Raw genomic sequence first — 25,714 nt, forward strand, 5'->3', positions numbered from 1 at the left:
ATCTGTGCCAGGCACTGTATGAGCTGTGAACAATGTTGAAACTTCCCCTTTAAAGTTCTGTTATGAAGGAGATAGATAGGTAAATAACCATGTAAAGTACAAAGTGAGGAGTTCTTAAAAATTTAAATACTTACCTTATATCCCAACAATTCCATTGCTAGATGTATACGTATGTCAGAAAAATGAAAACAACCACCCATACAAAAAATTTTTACATAAATGTTTTTACAAGAATTATCTATAGCAGTTCAAGTGTCTATCAACTGGCAAATGGTCAAATAGAATTCCATCTAATTGATTTTTATTCAGTGATAAGAAGGAATGAAGTACTGATACATGTGACAATATGAATGGATCTTGACAATTTTATTGGAGAGAAGCTAATCAGTCACAAAGGGCCACATTCCATTTCTATAAAAGGTCTAGGACAGGAAAATTCATAGAATCAGAAAATTGATTAGTAGTTGCCTAAAGCTTTGGAAGATTGGGGGGGGAGTAGGGGGTGACTGCCAAGAGGTTTGGGCTTCTTTTGGGGGTGATGAATGTATCCTAAAAGTGACATGGCAATGTTTACACAGCTTTGTGACTTTAGTAAAAACTGTTGACTATTTCTGAAATATCAGTAAAAACAAGTGAATTTTTAGGTAAGAGAATTATCTCTTTCTTCAATCAGGTAGCAGACACCAAAGAACAAAAATCATCATTGTGTGCTCACCTCTCCCATTTAAACGCTGAAGACAAATGTGTGCATAAGTAAGTGTGGTGATGAAGGCTGATGGTGCCCGGCTATCGAGAGATATAGAATCTTGGGTCTTAAAGACTTGAAGGTAAACAAGCAGCCATCTAGCCCAGAAGCAACTAAGCCCACATGGAAGAAGCACAGGAGCCTCTGTGATCACAAGGGGTCGAAGGGACCAGGTATCAAGCACCAAAGAACAAAAAAATCACATCATCGTGAATGAGAGGGAGTGTGGGGTGGGGACCCAAGGCTCATCTGTAGACAACTGGACATCCTTTGCAGAGGGGTAGTGGAGAGCAGACAAGTCACTCAGAATGCAGTGTAGCATCGATGAAACCCACAACTTTCCTCTAGTTCTTAAATGCTTCCATGTCCCCTACTTCCTCACCCCCTGCCACTATCATGATCCCAATTCTTCCTTACAAACCTGGTTAGACCAGAGGATGTACAGTGGCACAGATAGGAACTGGAAACACAAGGAATCCAGGACAGATGAACCCCTCAGGACCAGTGGTGAGAGGGAAGGTGGGTAGAAAAGGGGAACTAATTACAAGGATCTACATATAACCTCCACCCTGGGAGATGGACAACAGAAAAGTGGGTGAAAGGAGATGTCGTGTAAGATATGATAAAATAATAATAATTTATAGATGGTCAAGGGTTTATGAAGGAGTGTGGTGCAGGGAGGAAGGGGAAAAATGAAAAATGAGGAGCTGATTCCAAAAGCCCAAGCAGAAAGCAAATGTTTTGAGAATGATGAGGGCAACGAATGTACAAATGTGCTTTAAACAATTGACGTATGTATGGATGGTGATAAGAGTTGTATGAACCCCTCAATAAAATGATTAAGAGAGAAAGAGAGAGAGAGAGTGAGAGAGAGAGAGAGAGAGAGAGAGAGAATTATCTCAATAAAGTTATCACAAGAACCTCGGGGGGCGGGGGAGTTCAAAGATGCAGTCATGGCTGACCTGAATCTTAAGGGAAAAGGGTCTCCCAACCTCCATTAGAAGGAAAGGCATCATTAAAAGACCCAGAAGAGTGAAACCTTGAAAAATACATTTGTTGTTGTTGTTTCTTTTGTTTATTGTGCCAAAAACACATACAACAAAACACATACTGATTAAACACTTCTACATGTATAATCCAGGGACATTGATTGCTTTCTTTAACTTGCTCAACCATTAACACAACCTTTTTTCCAAAACGTTCCACCACTCCTACCAGAAGCTCAAGCAAAACCTCCTCCTTGACCCCTTCCTCTCATCCTTGGTAACCACGAATAATCACTGGTTTCTGTACAGTTGCTGATTTCATAGGTGAAACCATACAGTCCCTTTATGTCTGACTTATTTTATTCAGCACAATGTTTTCAAGGTTCATGCACCTTATGACGTGCATCAGGACTTCAGTTCTCTTTACGGATGAGCAGTACTTAATGGTATAAACAAACCACATTTTGTTTTTCTACTCGTCTGTTGATGAACCTTTAGATCCACTGGGTGGATGGATGGGGAGCCCCTTCACTGAGGTACAGAAACTGATGGATGAAAGACAGGTCGGACAAATCAAGGAATTTGTGTAGTCCTTGTGGGATCCAAATGCTCTTTCCGTTTACCCACCACCACTAGGCTCGTGCTTTGATGTGGTGAGGCCTCTTGTACCATGGCGTATGATGTCCCAAGGCCATGGATCAGAGGAGAGTGCTGAAGGAGGAAGGGTGTGGAAAGTCGGGAAGCCAATGGATTTAGGAGACGCAAGTTCCAAAGGACTGTGAAGTCATCTGTGGAAACTAGTCATGGACGGGCCAATGCCTTAGAGCAGATCCATGCATTCGATAGAAATATCTACTACACACCACAGTCTCTACAAAATACACATTAGTGTTTTTTTTTTCAGCATTGAACATAAGTGCCACCTCAAGCCTTCATTCATCCATTCAGTGAACTCCGATTCTCCTGCCATCTCCCCCAGTCCTGTCTGCATGGGCAGTGCTTTTGTATGGGGTCCGACTTGGAGTAGAAGTACTTCAGAGAAGATGAGTAAGCTGATCAAAAGCTGATTAGCCAGTGAATCACACAGGGGTCTTGCCTAGAGTAGATGTTCCAGAAATATTTGTTGTTAAACCAAACAACATGAAAGCCACAGGTGCCTCACACCCCACTTCATCATCCATACACCCCATCACATGTGCTCCGTTTCGGGCCCGCCCCTCGCCGAGATCACATTGTTAGCCTCTTTGCTGATGTGTCCTCATTCATCTAGGCTAACCTGGGCCAATTATGCTGAGACCTCACCTGTCAAGCGTACAAGATGGTCAATGCCCAAGGGGGAACCCTAAATGGTGGTGGTAAGTCCGTCCCCTGGAAACCCAAGTGTTTCTTTTGTTTGCTCTCCCTCGGTTCCTTTTCTGCCAAGAACATCCTATTCCTAGCCAATGGTCCAAGGGCAGGCTGGCTGTGAAGACACCAGGCTTATGAAAGGTGAGTGTAGGCTGTGTTCTAGGTCACATGATGACCATATATCACACATCCCACACATCCGAATGCTGCCAACGTTTCAACTCTTCAGCTGGTCACACCAAGTTCACATCTTCACTGGACAAATGCTCAGATGACCACAGAAAGCTTTGAGTTCATTGGTGCTCCCATTTGGGGGAGCACAGTTCCTTCTTCCATGGCCTAACTCTTCAAATGTTGTCCTGGAAATATGGGGTTAACTGTGGACTCTTCACCTCTTGTGCCCCTCCTGCCCACCCCCTCCCTTCTTCAGTGGAAGACTGACTGTCCCTTGTGTCCATATGAGTGTCTCTCGCAGATGAATGGGCATTCCAGACATGTGTTCCCTCCTCTCCCACCATTGTTTGGTCTAAAGTCCCAACTAACACATCAGCCTTGAGGGATTAGGTCCTGACTTCCTTGGAGCAGATGCAGGAAGAGTTTGTGTGCCTGCCCTGGTCTTTCCAGCTCTAAACCTCTGGCTGGACATTCTCAACAAATGTCTTAGGTGTGGACCTGGGAGAGGTCACTTCCAAATGCTCCCGGCCAGAGGCCCGATGACAAGCTCTGTGTTTGTAGAAGTTTGCCAGTGGCCGGAACCTCTCTGGTGCTCCAGTGAGGAGCAGCCAATGGACGCTGCAGCAGAGACCCCTCCCTTCTCCACCCCCCCCCCCCCCCGCGCGCTCACCCCCTAGTGACATCCCAGCCTCCTGTTTCTCTGTTTCTTTCCCTCCCTCCCTCCCTCCTGGCTGGTCAGCATCTGGGGCTGCAGAAGGACCGTCTGTCCCGTGGTGGCTTTCAGAGTGAGTCTCAGGCTCTTAAAAGATGACTTGGAGACAGGTCCTCCTCTTCTGTGCCCCAGCCGCCCTGCTTCTCTCTCGTGAGTAAGGGGAGAGGGTTCAAGGAAGACTGGTGTGAGGGAAGTGCTTGACCAGGTGGCCGAGGTAGCAAAGGGGTATAATCATTGCTAAGACAACTGCACTGGAGTGTGTGTGTGTGTGTGTGTGTGTGTCTACATATGGCAATCCCAACATGAGTGGGGCTCATGGGAAAATGGAATAAAATCAGAGAAATGTTATTTTGAAGAGACTTTTTGAAGCCCCCTTTATATAAGGAAAAATAACTTGCCTGGTGATTTCCTGAAGAGACTGAGCTGACTCTGTCGCTGGGATCTGAGGGATACGCAGGGCTCTGGCAAATTCCAGAGCTTGGAACGGGCAGGCCCAGCTCAGCTGGGTGTAAAGGCTCTGTCCCCTCTCCTCCCACAGTGCTGCGGGAGGGGGACGGTGTGTCGGTGGGCACCCAGGCAGCGGCTGCAGAAGAGGACCAGGAGAGTGAGTAGAGGGGCCACCAGGTAGGGTAGGTGGGGTTAGCTCCTCCGTCAAGGTACTGGTTGTCACAGCCCGTCTTGGGTTTCAGGTGCCAAGCAGAAGATTTTCACCCAGGAATCAGATGCCTCTAATTTCTTCAAGAAGCGCACCCGGAGATCCCCCAAATTCCGAGATGAGGTCAATGGTAAGGATGTGGCACCTTTGGGACGCTGCCCACCTACTGCACATTCCCTGGGTTTCTTCCTGCTCTCATTGTTGGCCAGGGAGGGGGACTGAGGGCTGGCTAAGCATACCTCCCCAGGAATCAAACTGCCCCCTATGGTTGTGAATGACAAATGACACTGTCGTTCCTTTGGTTATAAGTCCCTCCTCGGACTTAACACATGGTTAGCATAAGGAACCGCGACACCCCAAGTGCCAGTTTCTCAGAAGCACATCTCCAGGACTTTCTTCCATGGTGCCGTCTAGGCGAGCCTGAACCTCGAATCTTTCTGTGAGCAGCTGAGTGGGAAACGGTTGCACCGTGCAGGGAACCCCTCAGCGCATGCACGCTGTGGTCTGAGTCGCGTTCTAATTTGGGAGAGCTAAAAGTGACGAGGAGAAAATGTGTTTTCGAGACTGGAGGGAACTACTTCTGTGCATGTTTTGGGGGTGGGGTGGGGGGTCGCTGTGGAGCACCTTTCTGCTTAAGAGCAGTCACGGCATTGCAGGGGGAGGGATGTGAGGAGGGACCCAGCACCCAGGTTTAAAGAAAAGAACCAAACTCCAACCCTTGGCTAAACAGTGGTTTCGGACTCAGGAGCATCCTGCAGGGCATAGTAGAATTGCCCCCGGGTGGGGTGTGTGTGTGTGTGTGTGTGTGTGTGTGTGTGTGTCCGTCCAAAGCTGTGCATCTTTACGGAAGCGGAAAGCCTCATCTTTCTCCTGTGGAACGACTGGTGGAGTCAATCTGCTGACTGCGAAGGGGATACGTGACTTTTAGAACCAGCTTGGTGCTTACATGGCCCCCAGCCAGCCATTCCATCCCCCTGGGCCCTGGCTTGCTTACTTGTAAGCCCCAAGGGAGGGCTTTGTCTTCAGCCAGCAGTGTTTTGTCAAGTTTTCATTTAAAATGCATTTGGGCAAGACTTTCATATCTGAAGGATAGCATCACATAGCTTTCAATTGGCCTGTACTCCGCCCACCCCACCCCCTCCACCCCCACTCCCACCAGCCGGGTGGGTCACTCCTGGCTCTGAGGTCCGGAGCCTTGAAGGCATTTGAATATTCTCTCTGACTGTCCCCCCAGGAGGCTGTGACTTGATTCCTTGCCCAGTGGAGCACATGAAGGAGCGTTTTGTCTCCCTGGGTGCACCAGCAAGGTGACAGCCACATGACAGGTACACAGCAAACAACAGGGCAGATTTCCAAAGATGGGGAGAGTGGACGATGAAATTGTTCCGAGGCGAAATCCGTCCCCCCCACCCCCCTTTTTTTTCACTGGATTAGCATAAGCCCACTTGGAAAAATCTCCCCAGACCTCTGAGAATTTTGGATTTAGCCATTGGCAGACATCAGTGAGGGCTGCGGTGGCAGTGCTCCATGGAAATCAGAGCCGCCTCCGCAGGCTGGAGTCCAGGGGAGCCGGAGAGGTGTCCCTCCTCCCAAGGATGCACTGCAAGGCCAGGCCAGAGCCTGCGGGGCTACGATGGAAACTCAGGGTGTCATCTACATCCAGCAGTCCTGGGAGGCCCCGGATCTGATCTCCTGGTGGCGCCAGGCGTTGTCCTGGAGTTCACTGGGGTGTCGCCTAGCCAGGCCCTGTGGGTGCCCTGTGGGTGCCCAGAACAACGGACAAGAGACTATGGGATAAACGTGCGTCTGGAACCAGGAAGCGGAGCTCTGACGCCTCTAAAGCTTCTACGGGGAAGGACTCACGTTCTTTCAAATGCAAGGAGCGATGAACTTGATGAGATCTGCGTGTTGTCAGGACGGGGCATGCGCTGTGATAGGATGCCTGGTGTAAATAGGCCATCTTCTCCTGAGAATGACCACTTTTGGATTCTGTTGCTAAAACTGAGATTCGATTTCGGGTCCCTCCGGAAAGGGACCTTGAGAAGATTGCTTCCTTTTTGGGTTGATGACCTTGGGGTGGGAAATGCTTCTTTGGGAATTAGCGGTGGCTCATTACACACCTGCTTCCTCAACACCTAGTGCCCCCTCCCTCCACCGCGGCTTCCCAGTACCCCGGAGCCACAGTGGTGCTCACAGCTCCACTGGGTAAGGGGATGGGCAATGCCAAGCAGGGTGTGTTCTGTGCGGGATAGGGTGGGGGAAGGAGCTGGATTGCCCTTGATGAGCTGTGTGACTTTGATGGGGTCACTGAGCCTGAATCCTCCCTGGGAAACACGTGGGTGTCAGGGGCTTGGGGCGGGTGGGAATGAGGATGGATTGCAGCCCTGATCATTTCTGCCACTCTAAACTTGCCTCGGTTGTGGCAGAAGTCTGTAAAGAAACATGGATTTACCTAAGAAATCTGCACTAATATCTGTTGGTAGATAACTTGACATTTAATCTGATAATAATATTTCAGGAACTCCTGGGTAGTGCCAATGGTTGCACCTGGGCTGCTACCGCCAACACCTCAGCCTCCAGCATCCTGGGTGCATCTAGGGTGCCTCCGCGCATCGGACTGGGATTGAGGGTAACTTAACAACAAAAACAAAGAGTGTTTGAAGAATGTTTATTCATGTCAGCGCCTTACTTACAAGGGGGTTGGAAACAGTTTACAGTATCAAGGGCGCCTCAAAGAGTTCGTGGGGAAAATTCCATTCTCATTTTGGAAGCCCCCTGTGTATGAAGGTTTGCAGGGAAATACTTTGCGTTATTCTCCCAACACCCCTATCCTGGGGACTCTTGGCTGCTTGCCTCATCAACCCCCTGCTCTCCCTCCCATGAACTGGTCGAGGCAGCCTGACGCTTGGTGTGAAAGCCATCGCACTGTATAGGAGCACGAGGGTTTGTGGGACCAGCTCTTCCTGCACCAGCTTCCCTAAACCAAGATGACTGTTTGACTTCAAGGGTTTCTCTGGCGGGAGCACACGTTAAAGAAATTCCATGAAAACAGAGAGTTGGAGGGACCCAGGTCCTATCAGTCTCTCCGAGCGGAGCAGTCTCTGTCTATGAAGACCTATGGCCTTGGAAATATCATGAAGCAGTTTTGTTCTCCCGACAGGCTTGCTGTCAGTCAGGATGAAGTGGCCAGAGTGCAGGAAGATCCTAGATAGTGCTCAGCTGCTAACTGAAGGCCGAGGGTTAGACTCCACCCCACGGTACTTCCAAGACCAGCCATGAAACTCCTGTGGAGCAGTGTTCTCGTCTGGTCCATGGCTGCTGGTTGGTTTGCCCTTTCTTAGAATGTTTTGGGTCATTTCCTCCTGGAAACCATAGGCTCCATAGTAAAGTGGTCAACGTAAAGATCTGGGGGTGAATCCTGGGAACGAGTTTACTTTATAGCTAAGCAGCCAAACTCCAGAGATCTTGGAGGCAAAAATCACAACCGTTCTCGCTGTTGATCTATAATGTGGAAGTTCAAGAGGGGCTTCCTCTGGGGTGAAAGGTGCTCTCAGTTGGCCTTTGGTAGCCAACAGTCAAAGAGTGATCCGTTTATCTCCTTGTTCTCGGGAACTCTTTCTGTTTTCATTGGGAACATGTTTTCCAACCATACATGAGTATCTCCAATTTAATAATGTGGAACCGGGATTCCTTATGAGAATATTTGCAGCCAATTTACCCACCCTCAGCTGACTCTACAAATTCAGAGGTACCTTCTTTCTGGTATTCTTCACCATCAGGATATTGATCTGCACCCCACATGGCTTCTGTTCGTTGTCTTTTGCTATGCAATGAATTTCGCCCAAGACGTTGCTTAAAGCAAGAACTCATTGTCTCAAAATGTTTGTGCTTAGGAAGCTGGAGGCCTCAGGCTCAATCTCTTAGCCCATAGGTTCCCAACTATATTTGGCCTACTGCATCCTAAAGGGAAAAAAAAGAAGATACTTAGCCCCCACACTGGCAATTAAAAACGTTTGTCCTATAACCCATAATCCGGGATAAAGTGTAGGTCTCCACTGTAGCCCTTCTTTTGGATCAATCCCGTGGATCCCTGATGGCACAGTGGTTACTCAGTGGGCTGCAATCCGCACAGTCAGCTGTTTGGAAACCACTGTAGGACTTACGGAGCTCTGGAAAGCTCCACAGGCCTTTCTGCTCCCAGAAGCAGTCCGTCTCAGAAACTCAGAGGGGGCAGTTCTACCCTGTCCTGTAGGGTAACAATGAGTCGGTGGCTCATCCTTGAGGTCAGTATCACCCATTTGGGGAAACATTGTCTTTCAGAGGGTTGCAGTCAAGGGACTGGTAGGTTCTGCAGATTCCCCAAGGCACGACTGGAGGGAGATTTTCTTTCAGGCTCCCTCACATGGTCTGAGGCTGTCCTTCATTTCCCCACTGACATTGATGGCAGACTGAAGTTCCTTGCTCTGTGGACTTCTCCACAAATAGATGACAGACAGCAGGGCCACTGGTTTCTTTAAAATCGAAAGCAAGGAGGTTAGCGAAAGTAAGAAGTTAGAGAGAGAAGCACAAAAGGCAGCCACGGTCTCTGTTGTAACTTAATCTCTGAAATGACGTCCCATTGTTTTTGCCACATCTGTCAGAAGCCTGAGAAGGGACTACCGGAGGCTTGCGTATGAGAAGGCGAGACCACTGGGGCCCTCTGAGAGCCTGCTTACTACACTTGCTCAGAGCAATCCAAGTGCCCAGCTCATCTCGTCTTTCCCCTTTCACAGGACTTTAAAGACAGACTCCTGGCTTGTCTTTTTATTCCTAGTGCAGGGAGGGAAGTGCAGGTGCTCCAAAATATTGAACAGACTTGACGGTATCAATTAATTAATGGGAAACTCAGAAACTAAGTCAAACTCACTACCATTGAGTCGATGCTGACTCATGAGGGACCCCCATTCCCCCCCCCCCCGTGGGTTTCCTGAGACTTTAACTGTTTACGGGAGGAGACAGCCAGCCTTTCTTCTAAGGAGCGGCTGGTGGTTTCGAACTGCCGGACATACAGATCACAGATTCTTCCCTCATGGAATTCCTTTGTGATCATCAAATTTCTAGTTTTTGATGGGCTTCTTATACTTGGTTATACCACTAACTTTATGCTAGTGATTGTTGTTGGCGGTAGGTCTGTGCAGTCGGTGCTGGCTCAAATGGATCCTGCGCACAACAGAGCGAAAGATGGTTGGTCTGCTGCTATCTTCACAATTGTTCAGCTTGGGCCCATTCGTGCAACCACGGTGTCAGTTCCTCTTGTAGAGGTGATTCTTTTTTTTTTTTGCTGAACTACTTTACCAAGCATGATGCTTTCTACCAGGGGTGGGTCCCTCCTGATGAAAAGTTCAACATCCACAGTGGTGCAGTAGGGATCTGGAAACACAGGGAATCTAGGATGGATGATCCCTTCAGGACCAGCAGTGGGAGTAGCGACACCGGCAGGGAAGGGGGTGTAGAAAGGGAGAACCGATCATGGGGATCCATGTGTAACCTCCTCTCTGGGAGATGGGCAATGGGAGGGTGAGTGAGGGGAGACGCCGGGCAGTGTAAGATAAGATAAAATCATTCTTTATAAACTATTAAGGGAGCAGGGGGAAGGGGAAAGCAGGGAGGAAGGGGGAGGGGAAAAAAAGGAAACCGAGCTGATTCCAGGAACCCAAGTGGAAGGCGAATTTTGAGAGTGACGAGTGCAACGAATGTATAAGGGTGCTTTGCTCAATTGATGTATGTATGTGTAAGGTCTATTTTGGATTGTCCTGCACCCATGGTGAGAATAAGAAAGAGGAGGAGATGCAGAACTACAGGTTACAGATACTGTAAAAGTATGAGCAGGTCAAGTAGGAAACACACGGCCAAGTACGACAAATCTAGACCAACCCTCTGAGAGTTAGTCCAGTCTGAAGGAGGGGGGGTGGGTGCGGCTGCCGCTAGATCTACTGCCAGCAGTCCTATAGAGAGAGTGAGAGAAAAAGAGAGAACAAAGGCAAGGCAAGGCTTCAGGGTGAGCAGAACCCGACAGGAGGCACCCAGGCGTCCCTGAGTGTATCCTGCCCGGGACGGCAGTGAAGGAGGGAGGGAGGGTTTGACAAGCCATCTCAAGGACAATCACTCCCCCAGACCCCAGGGATCAATAGAAGGAGAATTCCCGGCACGGCCGTGTCTGGGACGGGAAGACTCCGGCGGAGCTCAAGAAACAGAAACCAAGCCTGGATGTATAGAGGGAAGTGAAAAGATTTAAAAAAAAAAAAGGAACTCACCAGGGTGGCTGCAGGTTGATTGAGTGTGCCCAAACGCTGAAGGTCCTAGAGATTTTGGGGAGATAAGGGGGCTCTCAGGGGACCCCCAAAGGAGGGGGGAGCCACGCACCTATCTCGGGTTTCGGCACCATAATGTAAGGTTTATTTGGGCGCGAAACAGAACCAGAGATCCAATTAACAAAGTTTTAGGAGCAGGCTTTATTGAGAAGCTTGCGGGCGGCTTCAATAACTCAATGCCCTGAGTTGCTGATCCCGCCGCAAGCTTCTCAATAAAGCCTGCTCCTAAAACTTTGTTAATTGGATCTCTGGTTCTGTTTCACGCCCAAATAAACCTTACAGTATGGATTGTGATAGAATTGTGTGAGCCCCAATAAAAGATTTATTAATTAAAAAAAAAGTTCAACATCCTTGCTTCTTTTTTTTAATCATTTTATTAGGGGCTTGTACAATTCTTATTACAATCCATACACACATCCATGTGTCAAGAACATATGTACATTTGTTGCCATCATCATTCTCAAAACATTTGTCTTCTACTTGAGCTCTTAATATCTGCTGCACATTTCTCCACTCACTCCACACTCCCCCTACCTCATGAACCCTTCATCATTCATAAATTATTATTGTTTTGTCATATGTTACACTGTCCAATGTCTCCCCCCACCTTCTTCTCTGCTGTCTATTCCCCAGGGAGGAGGCTATACATCGATTCTTGTAATCAGTTCCCCCTTTCTACCCCACATTCTCTCCACCCTCTTGGCATCGCCACTCTCACCACTGGTCCTAAAGGAGTCCTCTGTCCTGGGTTCCCTCTGTTTCCAGTTGCTATCTGTATCAGTGTACATCCTCTGGTCTAGCCAGATTTGTAAGGTAGAATTGGGATCATGAAATTGGGGAGGGGGGCGGGAGAGGAAGGAAGCATTTAAGAAATAGAAGAAAGTTACATGTTATCGTTTCTACCCTGCACCCTGACTGGCTCATCTCCTCCCCACAACCCTTCAGTCAGCGGTGTCAGGTTGGCTACCAATGGGCTTTGAGTCTCCACTCTGCACTCACCCACATTTTCAATGATATAATTTTTTGTCCCTTGATGCTTAATACCTGATCCCTTCAACAGCTCGTGGTCACACAGGCTGATGTGTTTCTTCCATGTGGGTTTTGTTGCTTCTGAGCTAGATGGCCACTTGTTTTATCTTTGTGCCTCCAAGACCCCAGATGCTATATCTTTTGATAGCCTGGCACCATCAGCTTTCTTCATCACATTTGCTTATGCACGCAGTTTTCTTCAGCAATCGTGTCAGGAAGGTTTGCAACCTGGAATGCCAATTTAATAGAACAAAGTGTCCTTGCATTGAGTAAGTGCTTGAGTGGAGGCCCAATGTCCATCTGCTGCCTTAATACTAAACCTCTAAATATATGCACAAAAATCCCTTTCCCCACACTCTTTTTTTTCCTTTTACTTAATATTTATTATTTTTATTTTTTTTAATATTTATTTTTTAAAAACATTTTATTAGGGGCTCATACAACTCTTATCACGGTCCATACATATACTACATCAATTGCATAAAACACATCTGTACATTCTTTGCCCTAATCATTTTTTCTCCTCTTTTCTTTTTTCACATTTTATTAGGGGCTCATACAACTCCTATCACAATCCATACATATACATACATCAATTATATAAAGCACATCCATACATTCCCTGCCCCAATCATTCTCAAAGCATTTGCTCTCCACTTAAGCCCTTTGCATCAGGTCCTCTTTTTTCCCCCTCCCTCCCCGCTCCCCCCTCCCTCATGTGCCCTTGGTAATTTATACATTGTTATTTTGTCATATCTTGCCCCATCCGGAGTCTCCCTTCCCGCCCTTCTCTGCCGTCCCTCTCCCAGGGAGGAGGTCACATGTGGATCCTTGTAATCAATTCCCCCTTTCCAAACCACTCACCCTCCACTCTCCCAGCATCGCCCCTCACACCCTTGGTCCTGAAGGTATCATCCACCCTGTATTCCCTGTGCCTCCAGCCCTCATATGTACCAGTGTACAACCTCTGCCCTATCCAGCCTTGCAAGGTAGAATTCGGATCATGGTAGTTGGGGGAGGAAGCATCCAGGATCTGGGGGATAGCTGTGTCCTTCATCGGTACTACCTCGCACCCTGATTGACCCATCTCCTCTCCTAAATCCCTCTATGAGGGGATCTCTATTGGCCGACACTTTTGGGCCTTGGGTCTCCACTCTGCACTTCCCCCTTCATTCAATATGGTATATATATATATGTACACATACATATACACACACATATATATACATATACACACATATATCTTTTTTTTTTGCATGATGCCTTATACATGGTCCCTTTGGCACCTCGTGATCGCACTGACTGGTGTGCTTCTTCCATGTGGGCTTTATTGCTTCTGAGCCAGATGGCCGCTTGTTCAACTTCAAGCCTTTAAGACCCCAGACACTATTTCTTTTGATAGCCGGGCACCATCAGCTTTCTTCACCACATTTGCTTATGCAACCATTTGTCTTCAGCGATCCTATCATGGAGGTGTGCAGCCAATGATATGATTGTTTTGTTCTTTGATGCCTGATAACTGATCCCTTTGGGACCACTCGATCACACAGGATGGTGTGTTCTTCCATGTGGACTTTGTTGCTTCTGAGCTAGATGGCCACTTGTTTATCTTCAAGCCTTTAAGACCCCAGACACTATTTCTTTTTTTTTAAATTTTAACAATTTATTAGGGGCTCATACAATTCTTATCACAGTTCATACATATGCATACATCAATTGTATAAAGCACATCTGTACAGTCTTTGCCCTAATCATTTTTTTCTCCTCTTTTCTTTTTTTTTACATTTTATTAGGGACTCATACAACTCTTATCACCATCCATACATATACATACATCAATTGTATAAAGCACATCCATACATTCCCTGCCCCAATCATTCTCAAGGCATTTGCCCTCCACTTAAGCCCCTTGCATCAGGTCCTCTTTTATTTTTTCCCCTCCCTCCCCTTTCCCCCTTCCCTCATGTGCCCTTGGTAATTTATACCTCGTTATTTTGTCATATCTTGCCCTATCCGGAGTCTCCCTTCCCCCCTTCTCTGCTGTCCCTCTCCAGGGAAGAGGTCACATGTGGATCCTTGTAATCAGTTCCCCCTTTCCAACCCACTCACCCTCCACTCTCCCAGCATCGTCCCTCACACCCTTGGTCCTGAAGGTATCATCCACCCTGGATTCCCTGTACCTCCAGGCCTCATATGTACCAGTGTACAGCCTCTGTCCTATCCAGCCCTGCAAGGTAGAATTCGGATCATGGTAGTTGGGGGGAGGAAGCATCCAGGATCTGGGGGAAAGCTGTGTTCTTCATCGGTACTACTTCACACCCTAATTAACCCATCTCCTCTCCTAAACCCCACTATGAGGGGATCTCCATTGGCCGACACTTGGGCCTTGGGTCTCCACTCTGCACTTCCCCCTTCATTTAATATGGTATATATATACATATACATATACACATATATACACATACATACACACACATATCTTTTTTTTTGTTGCATGATGCCTTATACCTGGTCCCTTGGCACCTCGTAATCGCACTGGCCGGTGTGCTTCTTCCATGTGGGCTTTTTTGCTTCTGAGCTTGATGGCCGCTTGTTCACCTTCAAGCCTTTAAGACCCCAGACACTATCTCTTTTGATAGCCGGGCACCATCAGCTTTCTTCACCACATTTGCTTATGCACCCATTTGTCTTCAGCGATCCTATCATGGAGGTGTGCAGCCAATGATATGATTGTTTTGTTCTTTGATGCCTGATAACTGATCCCTTTGGGACCACTCGATCACACAGGCTGGTGTGTTCTTCCATTTGGACTTTGTTGCTTCTGAGCTAGATGGCCACTTGATTATCTTCAAGCCTTTAAGACCCCAGTGACTATCTCTTTTGATAGCTGGGCACCACCAGCTTTTTTCACCACATTTACTTATTCACCCGCTTCGGCTTCAGCAGTTGTGTCGGGAGAGTGAGCATAATAGAGTTCCAATGTAATGAAAGAAAGTATTCATGCATTGAGGGAGTGTTTGCGTAGAGGCCCAAGGTCCTTCCACCACCTTAATACTTGACCTATAAATATAGACACATAGATCTATTTCCCCATCCTCCTATATATATTTGCATGTACATGTCTTTGTCTAGACCTCCATAAATGCCCTTTGACTCCTAGCTCTTTCCTCCATCTCCCTTGACTTTCCTCCTGCCCTACCACCATGCTTTGTCGCCACCTAGGCTAGAGTATACCTCTTCTCTACGCAACCTTACCCTTGATCATTCCCCACCAGGCCTGCCACTCCCCCCTCTCTACCATTTTGGGTCCCTTGTTGTTCCCTTGTCCCTGAGTTTGTTAACACCACTTCCTTACCCCCCACCCCCCCACCCTAAGTCCCCCCGGAACTGTCGGTCCTGTTGTTTTCCTCCAGATAGTTCATCCAGCCTGTCCTATTCAGACAGACCTGTGGAGACACTAACATGCACAAAAGCAAGACAGAGGAATACAAAGCAACAGTATACAACCAGACAACAAAACAACAAAAACAAACCAATGACAAAGAACAAAACAAAACACTTCACAAAAGAATAGCTTGTAGTTAGTTCAGGGATCGTTTGCTGGCCCTTAGTAGCATTTTCCAGTCCAGTCTGTTGGGGCACCACGCCCTGGCCCCAAAGTCCACTTTCAGCATTCCCTGGAGACCTTGCCACTCCATTCCCTTGCTGTTCCACTGCACTCCCCCAGTGCTTTGCCTCGGTGTGGTGGGATCAGGTCAGGTGCAATTCCCACACTGTGTCTCCGGTGCTGTCCCCTGTATCGCCCTTAGTCACTGAGTGGCATCATTTCTCATAGTGGGGCCAGCCATGTTGTTTTCTCTGTGGACTGGCTGCTCTACTCAAGAACATCATCCTCACAGCCTAGTGGGCTAGGCTGTGTTCCACTGTCTCCTCCTGCCCCTTCATCTTTTCCCGTGTGCTCTGATCAGATATGTCCATCTCCCAGAGCTGCAGAGTCAGTGTCATCCTTTGGAACAAATTCTTTTTGGGGCAGGGGCAGGAATCCACTTAATTTATGGTGCTGGGGCCAGTCTCCCAGACCTCTCCACTGGTTCCCTACTCCACGCCGGGATATTGCATTCACACCTTGCAGCACTGGGTTGAAGTCTGGTCCCACATCCTTGCTTCTAAGAACTCTGCTGACTGTACTTCTTCCAAGACAGATTTCTTCGTTCTTCTAACAATTCAAGGTTCTCTCAACATTCTTTGCCAACCCCACAATTCGAATGCATCACCCAGTCTTTCGTATTCAATGTGTCTGCCTTCCGCATGCATACGAGGTCATTAAACATACCATCGCTTGGGCCAGGTACACCTTAGTCCTCAAGCGGATATCTTGGTTCTTTTATACTTTAAAACGCGGTCTTTGGTAGCAAAACTTCCCAATGCAATCTGTTGATTTCTTGATTGCTCTTTCCATGAACATTGATTGTGGATGTAGGTCAAATCAAATCCTTGACAACTCGAAAATGTTCTCCATTTATCATGAGGTTGTTAGTGGTCCACTTGGGAGGGGGTTTGCTACCTTGGTGTGGTGTCCGTAGTGAAGTCTATAGTTTTTATCTTCACCAGTGTTTCCAGTCCTCTTTGCTTCCTGTAAGCAAGGTTGTGTTACCTGCATATTGCATGCCATGATGAGTCTTCCTCCAGTTGTTTTCCCCTCCAGTCTCGATGCCTTCTTCCCATAGCTTAGCTTCTCAGAGTATGGCTCAGCATACAGACTGAATAAATACAGCAAAGGATACATACGACCCTGGCAGACACCTGTCCTGATTTTAATCCTTGCAGTAACTTCTTGCTTGCCCCTTGGTCTTCATACCGTTTCCACATGAGCACAATGAAGTGTTCTGGAAATTCCACTCGTCACCACATGATCCATCTAGTTTATTATGATCCACACAGTCAAACACCTCTGTGTAGTCAATAAAATACAAACAAACATCTTTTTAATATTCTCTGCTTGTAGCCAATGTCCATCAGACATTAGCAATGGAATCATTTCCTCCACCGTCTCTTCTGAATCTCAGGGGAGTTTCTGGCATCTCCCTGTTGATGTATTCACGCAAAGATTGATGAATGATCTTTAGCAACCTTTTTGTTTTTGTAGTTAGTTCAAGGATAGTTTGTTGGCCCTTAGGAGTGTTTTCCAGTCCAGTCTGTTGGGGCACCATGCCCTGGCCCCAAAGTCCACTTTCAGCATTCCCTGGGGACCTTGCCACTCCATTCCCTTGCTGTTCCGCTGCACTACCCCAGTGCTTTGCCTCAGTGTGGTGGGATCAGGTCAGGTGCAATTCCCACACTGTGTCTCCGGTGCTGTCCCCTGTATCACCCTTGGTCACTGAGGGGCATCATGTCTCATAGTGGGGCCAGGCATGTTGTTCTCTCTATGCTTTAGCAACCTTTTACTTTCATATGACATTCTTCATTCGCCTTTTTATGAAATAGGGCACAAACACAAATCTCTTCCAGGCAACTGGCCAGATGGCTGGCTTCCAAGCTTGTCGGCATAAGGGAGTGAGTGCTTCCAGTGCTTCATCGGTTCATTGAAATATTTCCACTGGTCTTCTTGTCAATTCGTGTGTCCTTGTTTTCATTCATACCTTCGGTGCAGGTTGACCTCTCCCTGAAGTACCATCAGTTCATAATCACAGCCTGAAGTGCTAACTCCATCTTATGAAGCCCCAGTCTTCTCACTCATAAAATGAGGGGTTGGATCTGATGATATCATAGACCCTTCGAGTTCTGTGTTATGTGTTTGTTTTGCAATCAAAACCATTGTTTCCCAACCCCTCCTTACCTAAAGCAAGTTTTTAAGTCTAACGTGGGAGCAACACTTCCCATGAAGCCCTCACACTTAACCCCTCACAGTCCCCTCCGACCCGATCCAGGCTCCCCGGTAGAGGACGGGTGTTGGCTAACTGACCTTTCCTTGTCGGTCATGCCTGCCTCTTTCCCTCTCACAGCCGAGGACAGGCAGAAGCTGCGGGCTGATGAGCTGCGGCGAGAGGACATTGAAGAACAAAGAAGTGAATTTGAGAACTTCGTGGAGGAGCAGAACGATGGTAAGAGTTCAGGCAGTGGGACTTTGCGGGGAAATCACATGATTTGCTTCCGCTTCTCCCCAAATTTTAATTGGGGTGGAGGGAGATAAGGAGCGATCTGATTTCAACTCATCTTCATGGGGTCCTTGAAAAGAATGGCACGCAGTCGCAAGTGGTCATGGAGAACTCAAGAAGGTACGGAGGGGCAGACTGTGCTATGACTGGCCTGGGTCATGGGAATGGGGCTCTGTTTGTTGGGGGAATGGGATATACAATGCATTGACTTTTCTGTCCCCGCTCAAGCAAGGCCAATACTCACTATCTTCGCCTCTAAACTAGATGCTGTGGGGTGTGGATATTTCAAACTCATTTCAAGGACCTTGGATCCACACTCATGTGATGGAGGGCGGGCTTCATCCTGGAAAACCCCAGGTCATCTTTGACCTATTCGCCAATAGATGACCTATTCATCATCTGACTGAAAAGTTAACTTGGAAAGTACCGTATGTACTCGTGTATATGCCAAGTTTTTCGGAACCTTTTTAAATGCAGTTTTTTTGTGATAAAATTAGGTGCCTTGGCTGATATTCAGATTGGCGCATACCTGAGTTTATACAGTACTCGACCTTGCTGACTTGTCTCACACCCTCCCCACCATCAACACTGACCTCAGACCATCCAACTCACCCACCACCTGCCAGTGTCCCTGCTTTCCGGGCCTTTTGCCTCTTATCAACCGAGAAAGGAAACCATCCCAAGGGAGCTCAAAGAAAAAGCCAGGCCACTGACACACCTCATTTCCACCTTCATGCCTACAAGCATCCAGGACTCTTACACTCCTACTAAGATGTGTTGGTGACACCAAGGTCTGAGGGAAGTCTGCGGGGTGAGTGTGTATGCTGGGCAGGAGAGCCAAGAGAAAAGCTCAGTCTTGGGTCCCCAACCACCTACTCGGAGGGATTTGACTTTTCAGGCTATTAAATGATGGCCAACATCACACACAACAAAAAGCAAGGGGTCAGCTCGCGCTGCATACCTCAGGGAGGGTATGGGTATGTGTCCTGGCCTTGCCCCAAACATCATGGGAGAACCACTCCTGAGCAAAATTACCTGGCAGCTTGGATGTAGGACCCGTGCTTCAATCACCCGCTGTATGTCAGGTAAGTCCAGTGTTGGTTTGCTTTCTCTGGCAGATCTGGGTGTTACCTGCTGAGAGCATCGAGCAGTGAAAAGCATAGGATCAGCAGGCCCCAGGGGTGCCTGGAGCTCTGTGGTGTGGAGCCAGGTCAGCCCTGGGGCAGGTGTTGGGGTGAGATCCTGGCAAATCAAACTTTCCTGGACCCAAACTTGGAAGCGAACTCAGGCTGTTGTGACTCACGAGGCAAGCGTTCTCTCTGAGACTCATTTAACTTGCGGGGAAGGTTGGTGAGAAGCATTTGAAGATGAGAATGTGGCCTCCAAACTTCCATCGATGTAGCTTCAATCCTACGGTGACTACTCATTGCAGGTTATTTCTTGCATTGTCAAATGGGTCTGCTTTAGATTCCTTGTGCCTGGATAAAAGACTTTCATTGTTCTCCCTCTCACGATGAGTTGGTTGAGAGGGTTGGACACCGAAGGATGACAGGTCCTCTAGCAGACCAAGAGGGTCCTTCATCTTAGGTATCTCCCCCCCAGAGCAGGAGGGTGGGGAAGGGAGGAAGCCACTGCAGAGCAGGACGCTGCCTTTGGGGATTTCTGTTGTCACTGCTGGGGCACTTCCTTTGCAAGGCACTGAAAATCAAATCTGTTAGGGAAACACATCTATGTACATATATTTATATGTTAAGTATTAAGGTAGCACATGGACATTCGGCCTCTACTCAAGTACTCCCTCAACGCAAGAACACTTTGTTCTAATAACCCGGCATTCCGTGATGCTCACCTTCCGGACATAATCACCGAAGACAAAGCGGGTGCATAAGCAAATGTCGTGAAGAAAGCTGATGGTGCCCGGCTATCAAAAGATATAGCATCTTGGGTCTTAAGGCTTGAAGGTAAACAAGTGGCCATCTAGCTCAGAAGCAACAAAGCCCACATGGAAGAAGCACACCAGCCTGTGTGATCATGAGGTGTTGATGGGATCAGGTATCAGGCATCAAAGACCCAGAACCAAAAATCACATCAATGTGAATGAGGGAGAGGGCAGAATGGAGACCCCAAACCCATCTGTAGACAATTGGGCATCCCTTTACAGAAGGGTCACAAGGAAAAGGCAAGCCAGTCAGGGTGCAGTACAGCACCAATGAAACATACAACGTTCCTCTAGTTCTTTAATGCTTTCTTTCCCACCCCCACCCCCACTATCATGGTACCAGTTCTACCTTACAAATCTGCCCAAACCAGAGGATGTACACTGGTACAGATAAGAACTGGAAACACGGGGAATCTAGGACAGATAGTAACTGGAAGCATAGAGAATCCCTCAGGACCAATAATGAGAGTAGTGATACGAGGATGGTAAGGGGAAGATGGGGACAGAAAGGGGGTACCAATCACATCATCTACATATAACCCCCTCCCAGGAGGACGGATAACAGAAAAGTGGGTGAAGGGAGACATTGATCAGTGTAAGACATGAAATAACAATAATAATTTACAAATTATCAAGGGTTCATGAGGGAGGTAGAGTGGGCTAGGGAGGGGGGAAATGAGGAGTCGATACCAAGAGCTTAAGTAAAAAGAAAATGTTTTGAAAATGATGATGGCAACAAATGTACAAATGTGCTTGACACAGTGGATGGATGGATGGATTGTGATAAGAGCTGTATAGCTCCCACCCAATACAATGACTTAAAAGGAAAGAAAAGAAAAAGCAAATCCTTACAGCTAACCTGGAGAGGGGTCTCATGATGTTCAATTCTACTGTTTCCCACATTGAGGTTTTAGAAATGAAGACTGAATTGCCAAAGGTCAGGGTAGCCCTAGGATCCAAAATAAGGTATGTTGGCCAGCAAAGCTTAAAACAAGGCTGTTTGCATAAAACAAGGCTGATCAAGCACAGAATCTCTGGAGGTCTCTCTTGATCCTGCAATGGATCCAGGAGGAAGGTTGGATTGGGATGTGGGGAAAGCAGAGTGGTCTGATAGTGGGGGTTCTCCACAGATTGACTGAAAGGAAAAAGACAAATTGTGGAGCTGGCCTAGCTGCTCGGGGTACATTTTGAAAAGAGTGAGACTGTTTTTAAGTTTCCTCCCCATGCCCGGCCCCTGCCCAAGAGAAATGACTGCTACACACGTGGCCAGTGTTACCTGCAGCCTACACCCAGGCAGTGCTCTGAAAGCGCTTCTCCCACCCCAACACACCTGTGCAAGTAGGAAGCTGATGTAGGTGTGTCATCCCCATCTGGCTAAAGCACATCACTGATGGTTTGATGGTGACCTCTTGCCTCAGTTCTTGCTTCATAAAAAGGACACCTGAATAAGGGAGGGAGGCAGGACACTTAGGGATCACGGTAGGGGAATCCAAAGCAGTTGTATTTGTAATCATGTTAGGCAGAGTGGTTTCTGGGCAAAGGTAACCCACTCCAGGGCCAGGGAAGCCCACCCTGTGGGCCCTTCCATCAGCTCCTATCTGACCCTGGCCCTGCTTGGGAAGAGGGGGCTGTGAGGGATTTAGTTCTTCATCCCAGGTCCACTAGGGCTCCAAGTCTCACCTCTGCTCAGAACCAATGCCCTCACAAGGTAAGAAGGGCTTGGGTTCCTGCCTCCGAATGCTCTAGGCCAAAAAGATGTTGTGTTCCCACTTTTAAGCCTGGAAACACAGACTGTTTCTAGAAGTTCAAGATAGGTATTTCAAGGCTCCTGTGTGACACCTGGCTTGGTAAAGGCTGACTAGACCAAAAGTTGTCGCCAACATGAAGCCCACAGTCTGGACCTTGGGTCAGGCCAGGGAGGTCTTCTCTTTCTAAATTAAAACTGTCTAAGAAGTGGCGCCAGTGGCTAAGAAGAGTTCAGCATGACCTAGGAGAGAGAGAGAGAGAGAGAGAGAGAGAGAGAGAGAGAGAGAGAGAGAGAGAGAGAGAGAGAGAGAGAGAGAGAGAGAGAGAGAGAAATCAACATCTAAGTCAAAATCATACTCTTAAAGTTGGTAGGAGCAGCTGGTCTACCTGGCCTGAGAAAACTCTGAAAGGGACGGCAGCTGACACCCAAAGCTCCAACCCAGGCCTGACTTGGAGAGCTCCAAACTATCGCTGGGCTGTCAACTCCCTAAAGGGATTTTCAGCACCGAGTGTTGAGTTCTTAGCTCACACTAGGAAGGAAACATTCCCAGCATCCCTGCTCCCTGAGCACCTGGCGGGTGGTAACAGGGGCCTTCGGGTTGAGATGAATGAATCTTGGTTCAAGCTTCTAGGCCTCACAGGTGCTAAGGCCCACAATCATCATGTTCTCCACACCTAGAAGTCACCAGGTCATCTGTCTGCCCAATGCTTCAGAGGATCCCCATTTCTCTACCTCCCCACCCCCACCCCCTGCATCAGGCTCTCTGTCCTTCTGGTGAAGTCCACAATGAGAAAAACCGATGGCAGGGGGACCTTTAGGGGGGGGTTTAAGGACACCCTCTTCCTCTGTTAGCCCTTCCGATGCTCCAAACACGTTTCATGAATGTTTCAAACCCCGAAGGCCTCATGATATCGGCTCCTGCTGGAATGGTCTCTAACAACAAGAGGTCCTCTAGTCCCAATGGCAGTATTCATAAACACGCCTCTTCAAAGGCAGCAAAACCAGGGCATTCTTAGCATTGAGCTTCTTCCTGCTTTTCTGTGGAGCCTGCTTACAATGAAAGGCATTTGAACCCACGGAAATGTCTGTGTTAGAACAAACCGTCATCTGACCACCACGGTCCACAATGACCCAGCTTTGACCACTCTGGCTTCATTGGCCTTTTGTTTTTTTTCCTCCAGATAGTTTTAAAAACGCAATTTTACTTTAAAAGTTTGGGGGGAGGAAATAAACCAGATAAGCATAGAGGAAAAATTTATCCACATTCCCATCCCTGACAACTGTGTCTTTCCTCCCACGGGTGTATCTTTCAACATACGATTTGCCTGGGGTTTGGGGTTGGGGTTGGGGTTACTTGATTTTCTAGCCAGGGCCTATCAGGCCCTTCTCCCCTGCAGGTTCTGAGTGAAAGGGCTTGAACACCAGGCGCTGGTCTCAGGCTGTGTGACCTTTCCCTTGCCTTCTCGGCACCAAGGTTCTCTATGTGAACTCAGTGTTCGCTCCATAAACTCTGTGTTCTCTGCTCAGGCCCCTCCCTGCACTGGCACCCTAGGGGCAGAGCTCACAGAATGTAAGAGACACTTGGTTCATGTCTCATGGAGGCAGGCAGCCGCCTCGGCCCTCGTGGCCTCTCATTAGCTCGGAGTCCCCCTATCCTAACTCACCGCCTTCACCCTTCCTCCCCAGAGCAGGAAGAGAGAAACCGGGAGGCCATCAAGCAGTGGCGCCAGTGGCATTATGATGGCCTGTACCCCTCATACCTCTACAACCGTCACTACATCTGATTTCATCATGAAGCAAACCTACACCCCTGGCCACAGCAATGGGCCTGTTCCGATGGATTAAAATGCCCCGGCTTTGGCTGCTTGGGGGGCGATTAGATGGGATGAAGAGGATCACCTGTCCTAGCACCAAACCTACAGTGATTCCCCCCTGCTTAGCCACTGTCCCCAAAGTCGGCCTCTTCCCCAATAGAGCCCCGAAGAGAATCAAGGTAAAGAGAACAGGCCACATGTTTGCTTTTTGCTTCCAAATAAAGTCGCTGAATCAGCCATGTGTATTGTATCATCTCAAGCTGTCACCTGTCCTGTCCTGAGTGACAATGTCATTCTCATTGACTCGGTGTGTGAAAGCTGGGGTTAGTGTTGCCCTATTTTCTCGTGTGAGTGCCTCATATGAGTAAAAAGTGCTAAAGCCACATGTCTGGCTTTTGGCTCACCCACGCTTAGGGAAGGTTCACTGCATCCTGCCTTGCGTCTCTGCAAGAGTCTTAAGATTCAGCTGTGATTTTCTTAATTCAACTCCTTAATCCAATTTCTTAATTCAACTTAATCTCATCCTTCAGAAGCCAGGGTCATTGCAAAGTCTGGACTTTAAAGCAGGTAAGTGACAGCTTACATCATACTCTAGAACCCTGGACCTTGACGCTAATCCATTTTACAGAAGTTTTTACCCTAACCTTGCCTTTTTATATGAAATATTACACAGAAATTTCAAAGTAAAAAAGTTGTTAGTAATATAATTTAAATAAGAAACACAACATTAAAAAGTTTTAAACAACTACAGTATGGCCCATACTCTAAGACTGTGGAGGATCTGGATCTGTGGACAGGGATGTGGAAGGAGGTATGGAGAGAGAGAGAGAGAGACATTGTTCGGAAGGGGAATCCCTTCCATAAAATCAACTAGTAGCTGCTTTTCAGGGTTCCCCCCCCTCTTCTTTTCCTTTTTTCACTAGCACCTGGCTGGCTTTCTCTAAAAAAATTTAAAAATCTGTCTAACGTGGTCTGCTGTTGGCATTTCCGTAACTGTTTTTTGAAAGGGCTTACTAAATTATCAACAACATTGATAACGTGGTTAACCAGTTCCTTATCATGATGATTCTTTTCAAAAAACCTTTTCTTAGACCCACATTTTTTATCTAAAAACAATACAAAAAGTAACAAAAACTAAGAAAATTATAGCAAAACGTTTAGAACACAGCCACAAAAGGTTTAAACAACGTGTACTAACAATGCCAACTAACACTGAGTGACTGAAACATGAACTGCTTTTGATTACAAAATTCATGTGTGTCAACTTGGATTCCAATGGTGTGCTTGAGCTCCGATGTAAACTTTTCTCAAATTTTTGAGTTGAAATTCGCTTATGTCAAGTACTGATGTGGTTGAGTCTTCCCTCCTGAGAAAGGGGCAGCATCTATCCTACTTCCACTCTTGTTCTCAACTGAGCCCCTGGACTCCACTTAGAAGGCAGAACTATCAAGAACAATACACACAGGTGGGGGAGGGGGGAAAATGGGGAACCAACTATAATGATCCAACATAAAAACACCACCCCCGGAGGCGGGGGGGATGAACAACAGAAATATGGGCGAAAGGAGAGAGCAGATGGTGTAAGATATGAAAATAACAATAATTTATAATTTATCAGGGGTCCACGAGGGTGGGAGGGTGAGGGAGGGAAGGAAGAAAGAGGAGCTGATACCAAAGGCTCAAACAGAAAGACAATGTTTTGAAAACGATGATGGCAACAAATGTACAAATATGCTTGACACAATTGATGTACGTGTGGATTGTTATAAGAGCTGTAAGTGTCCCCAATAAAATGATTTATTGAAACACACACAAACATGTACACACACACACACTTCACGTCTCTCCTTACCCCACTCTAAGTGAAAGACAATGAGCCCATCAGTTGGAGCTGGTAGTTGAACAGGTGCAGATTGAGTTAATGGCCAACTCAGATCCTGAGTCAGGACTGCAGGTTGTTGGCCACTGATACAAGTGAGTGTATATACTACTCACATGAAACTTCCATTCTGGTTGTCAGGAGATTGACACCAAGCCAGGCCCTGAGAACTAGATGGTTGA

General features: G+C 47.5%; 1 protein-coding gene across 1 annotated transcript; it reads left to right on the top strand.

Moving 5' to 3' along the window:
- The first annotated feature begins 4,059 nt into the window (after positions 1-4,059).
- On the top strand, positions 4,060-23,623 carry UCMA (upper zone of growth plate and cartilage matrix associated). Its single transcript, XM_075553175.1, has 5 exons — positions 4,060-4,114; positions 4,503-4,568; positions 4,654-4,749; positions 18,001-18,099; positions 23,526-23,623. The coding sequence occupies exons 1-5, from the start codon at positions 4,060-4,062 to the stop codon at positions 23,621-23,623; spliced, it is 414 nt and encodes a 137-aa protein (XP_075409290.1).
- Positions 23,624-25,714: the final 2,091 nt, after the last annotated feature.

Source organism: Tenrec ecaudatus, chromosome 6 (genome assembly GCF_050624435.1).
Source record: "Tenrec ecaudatus isolate mTenEca1 chromosome 6, mTenEca1.hap1, whole genome shotgun sequence".
In the NCBI taxonomy this organism is placed as follows: domain Eukaryota; kingdom Metazoa; phylum Chordata; class Mammalia; order Afrosoricida; family Tenrecidae; genus Tenrec; species Tenrec ecaudatus.

What these genes read in the sequence shown, in the direction of transcription:
- UCMA (XM_075553175.1), top strand. Translation starts at nt 4,060, where the DNA reads ATGACTTGGAGACAGGTCCTCCTCTTCTGTGCCCCAGCCGCCCTGCTT. An exon ending in AGCCGCCCTGCTTCTCTCTC is followed by an intron (nt 4,115 to 4,502) that starts GTGAGTAAGGGG and finishes CTCCTCCCACAG; the next exon opens with TGCTGCGGGAGGGGGACGGT. An exon ending in CGTGGAGGAGCAGAACGATG is followed by an intron (nt 18,100 to 23,525) that starts GTAAGAGTTCAG and finishes CTTCCTCCCCAG; the next exon opens with AGCAGGAAGAGAGAAACCGG.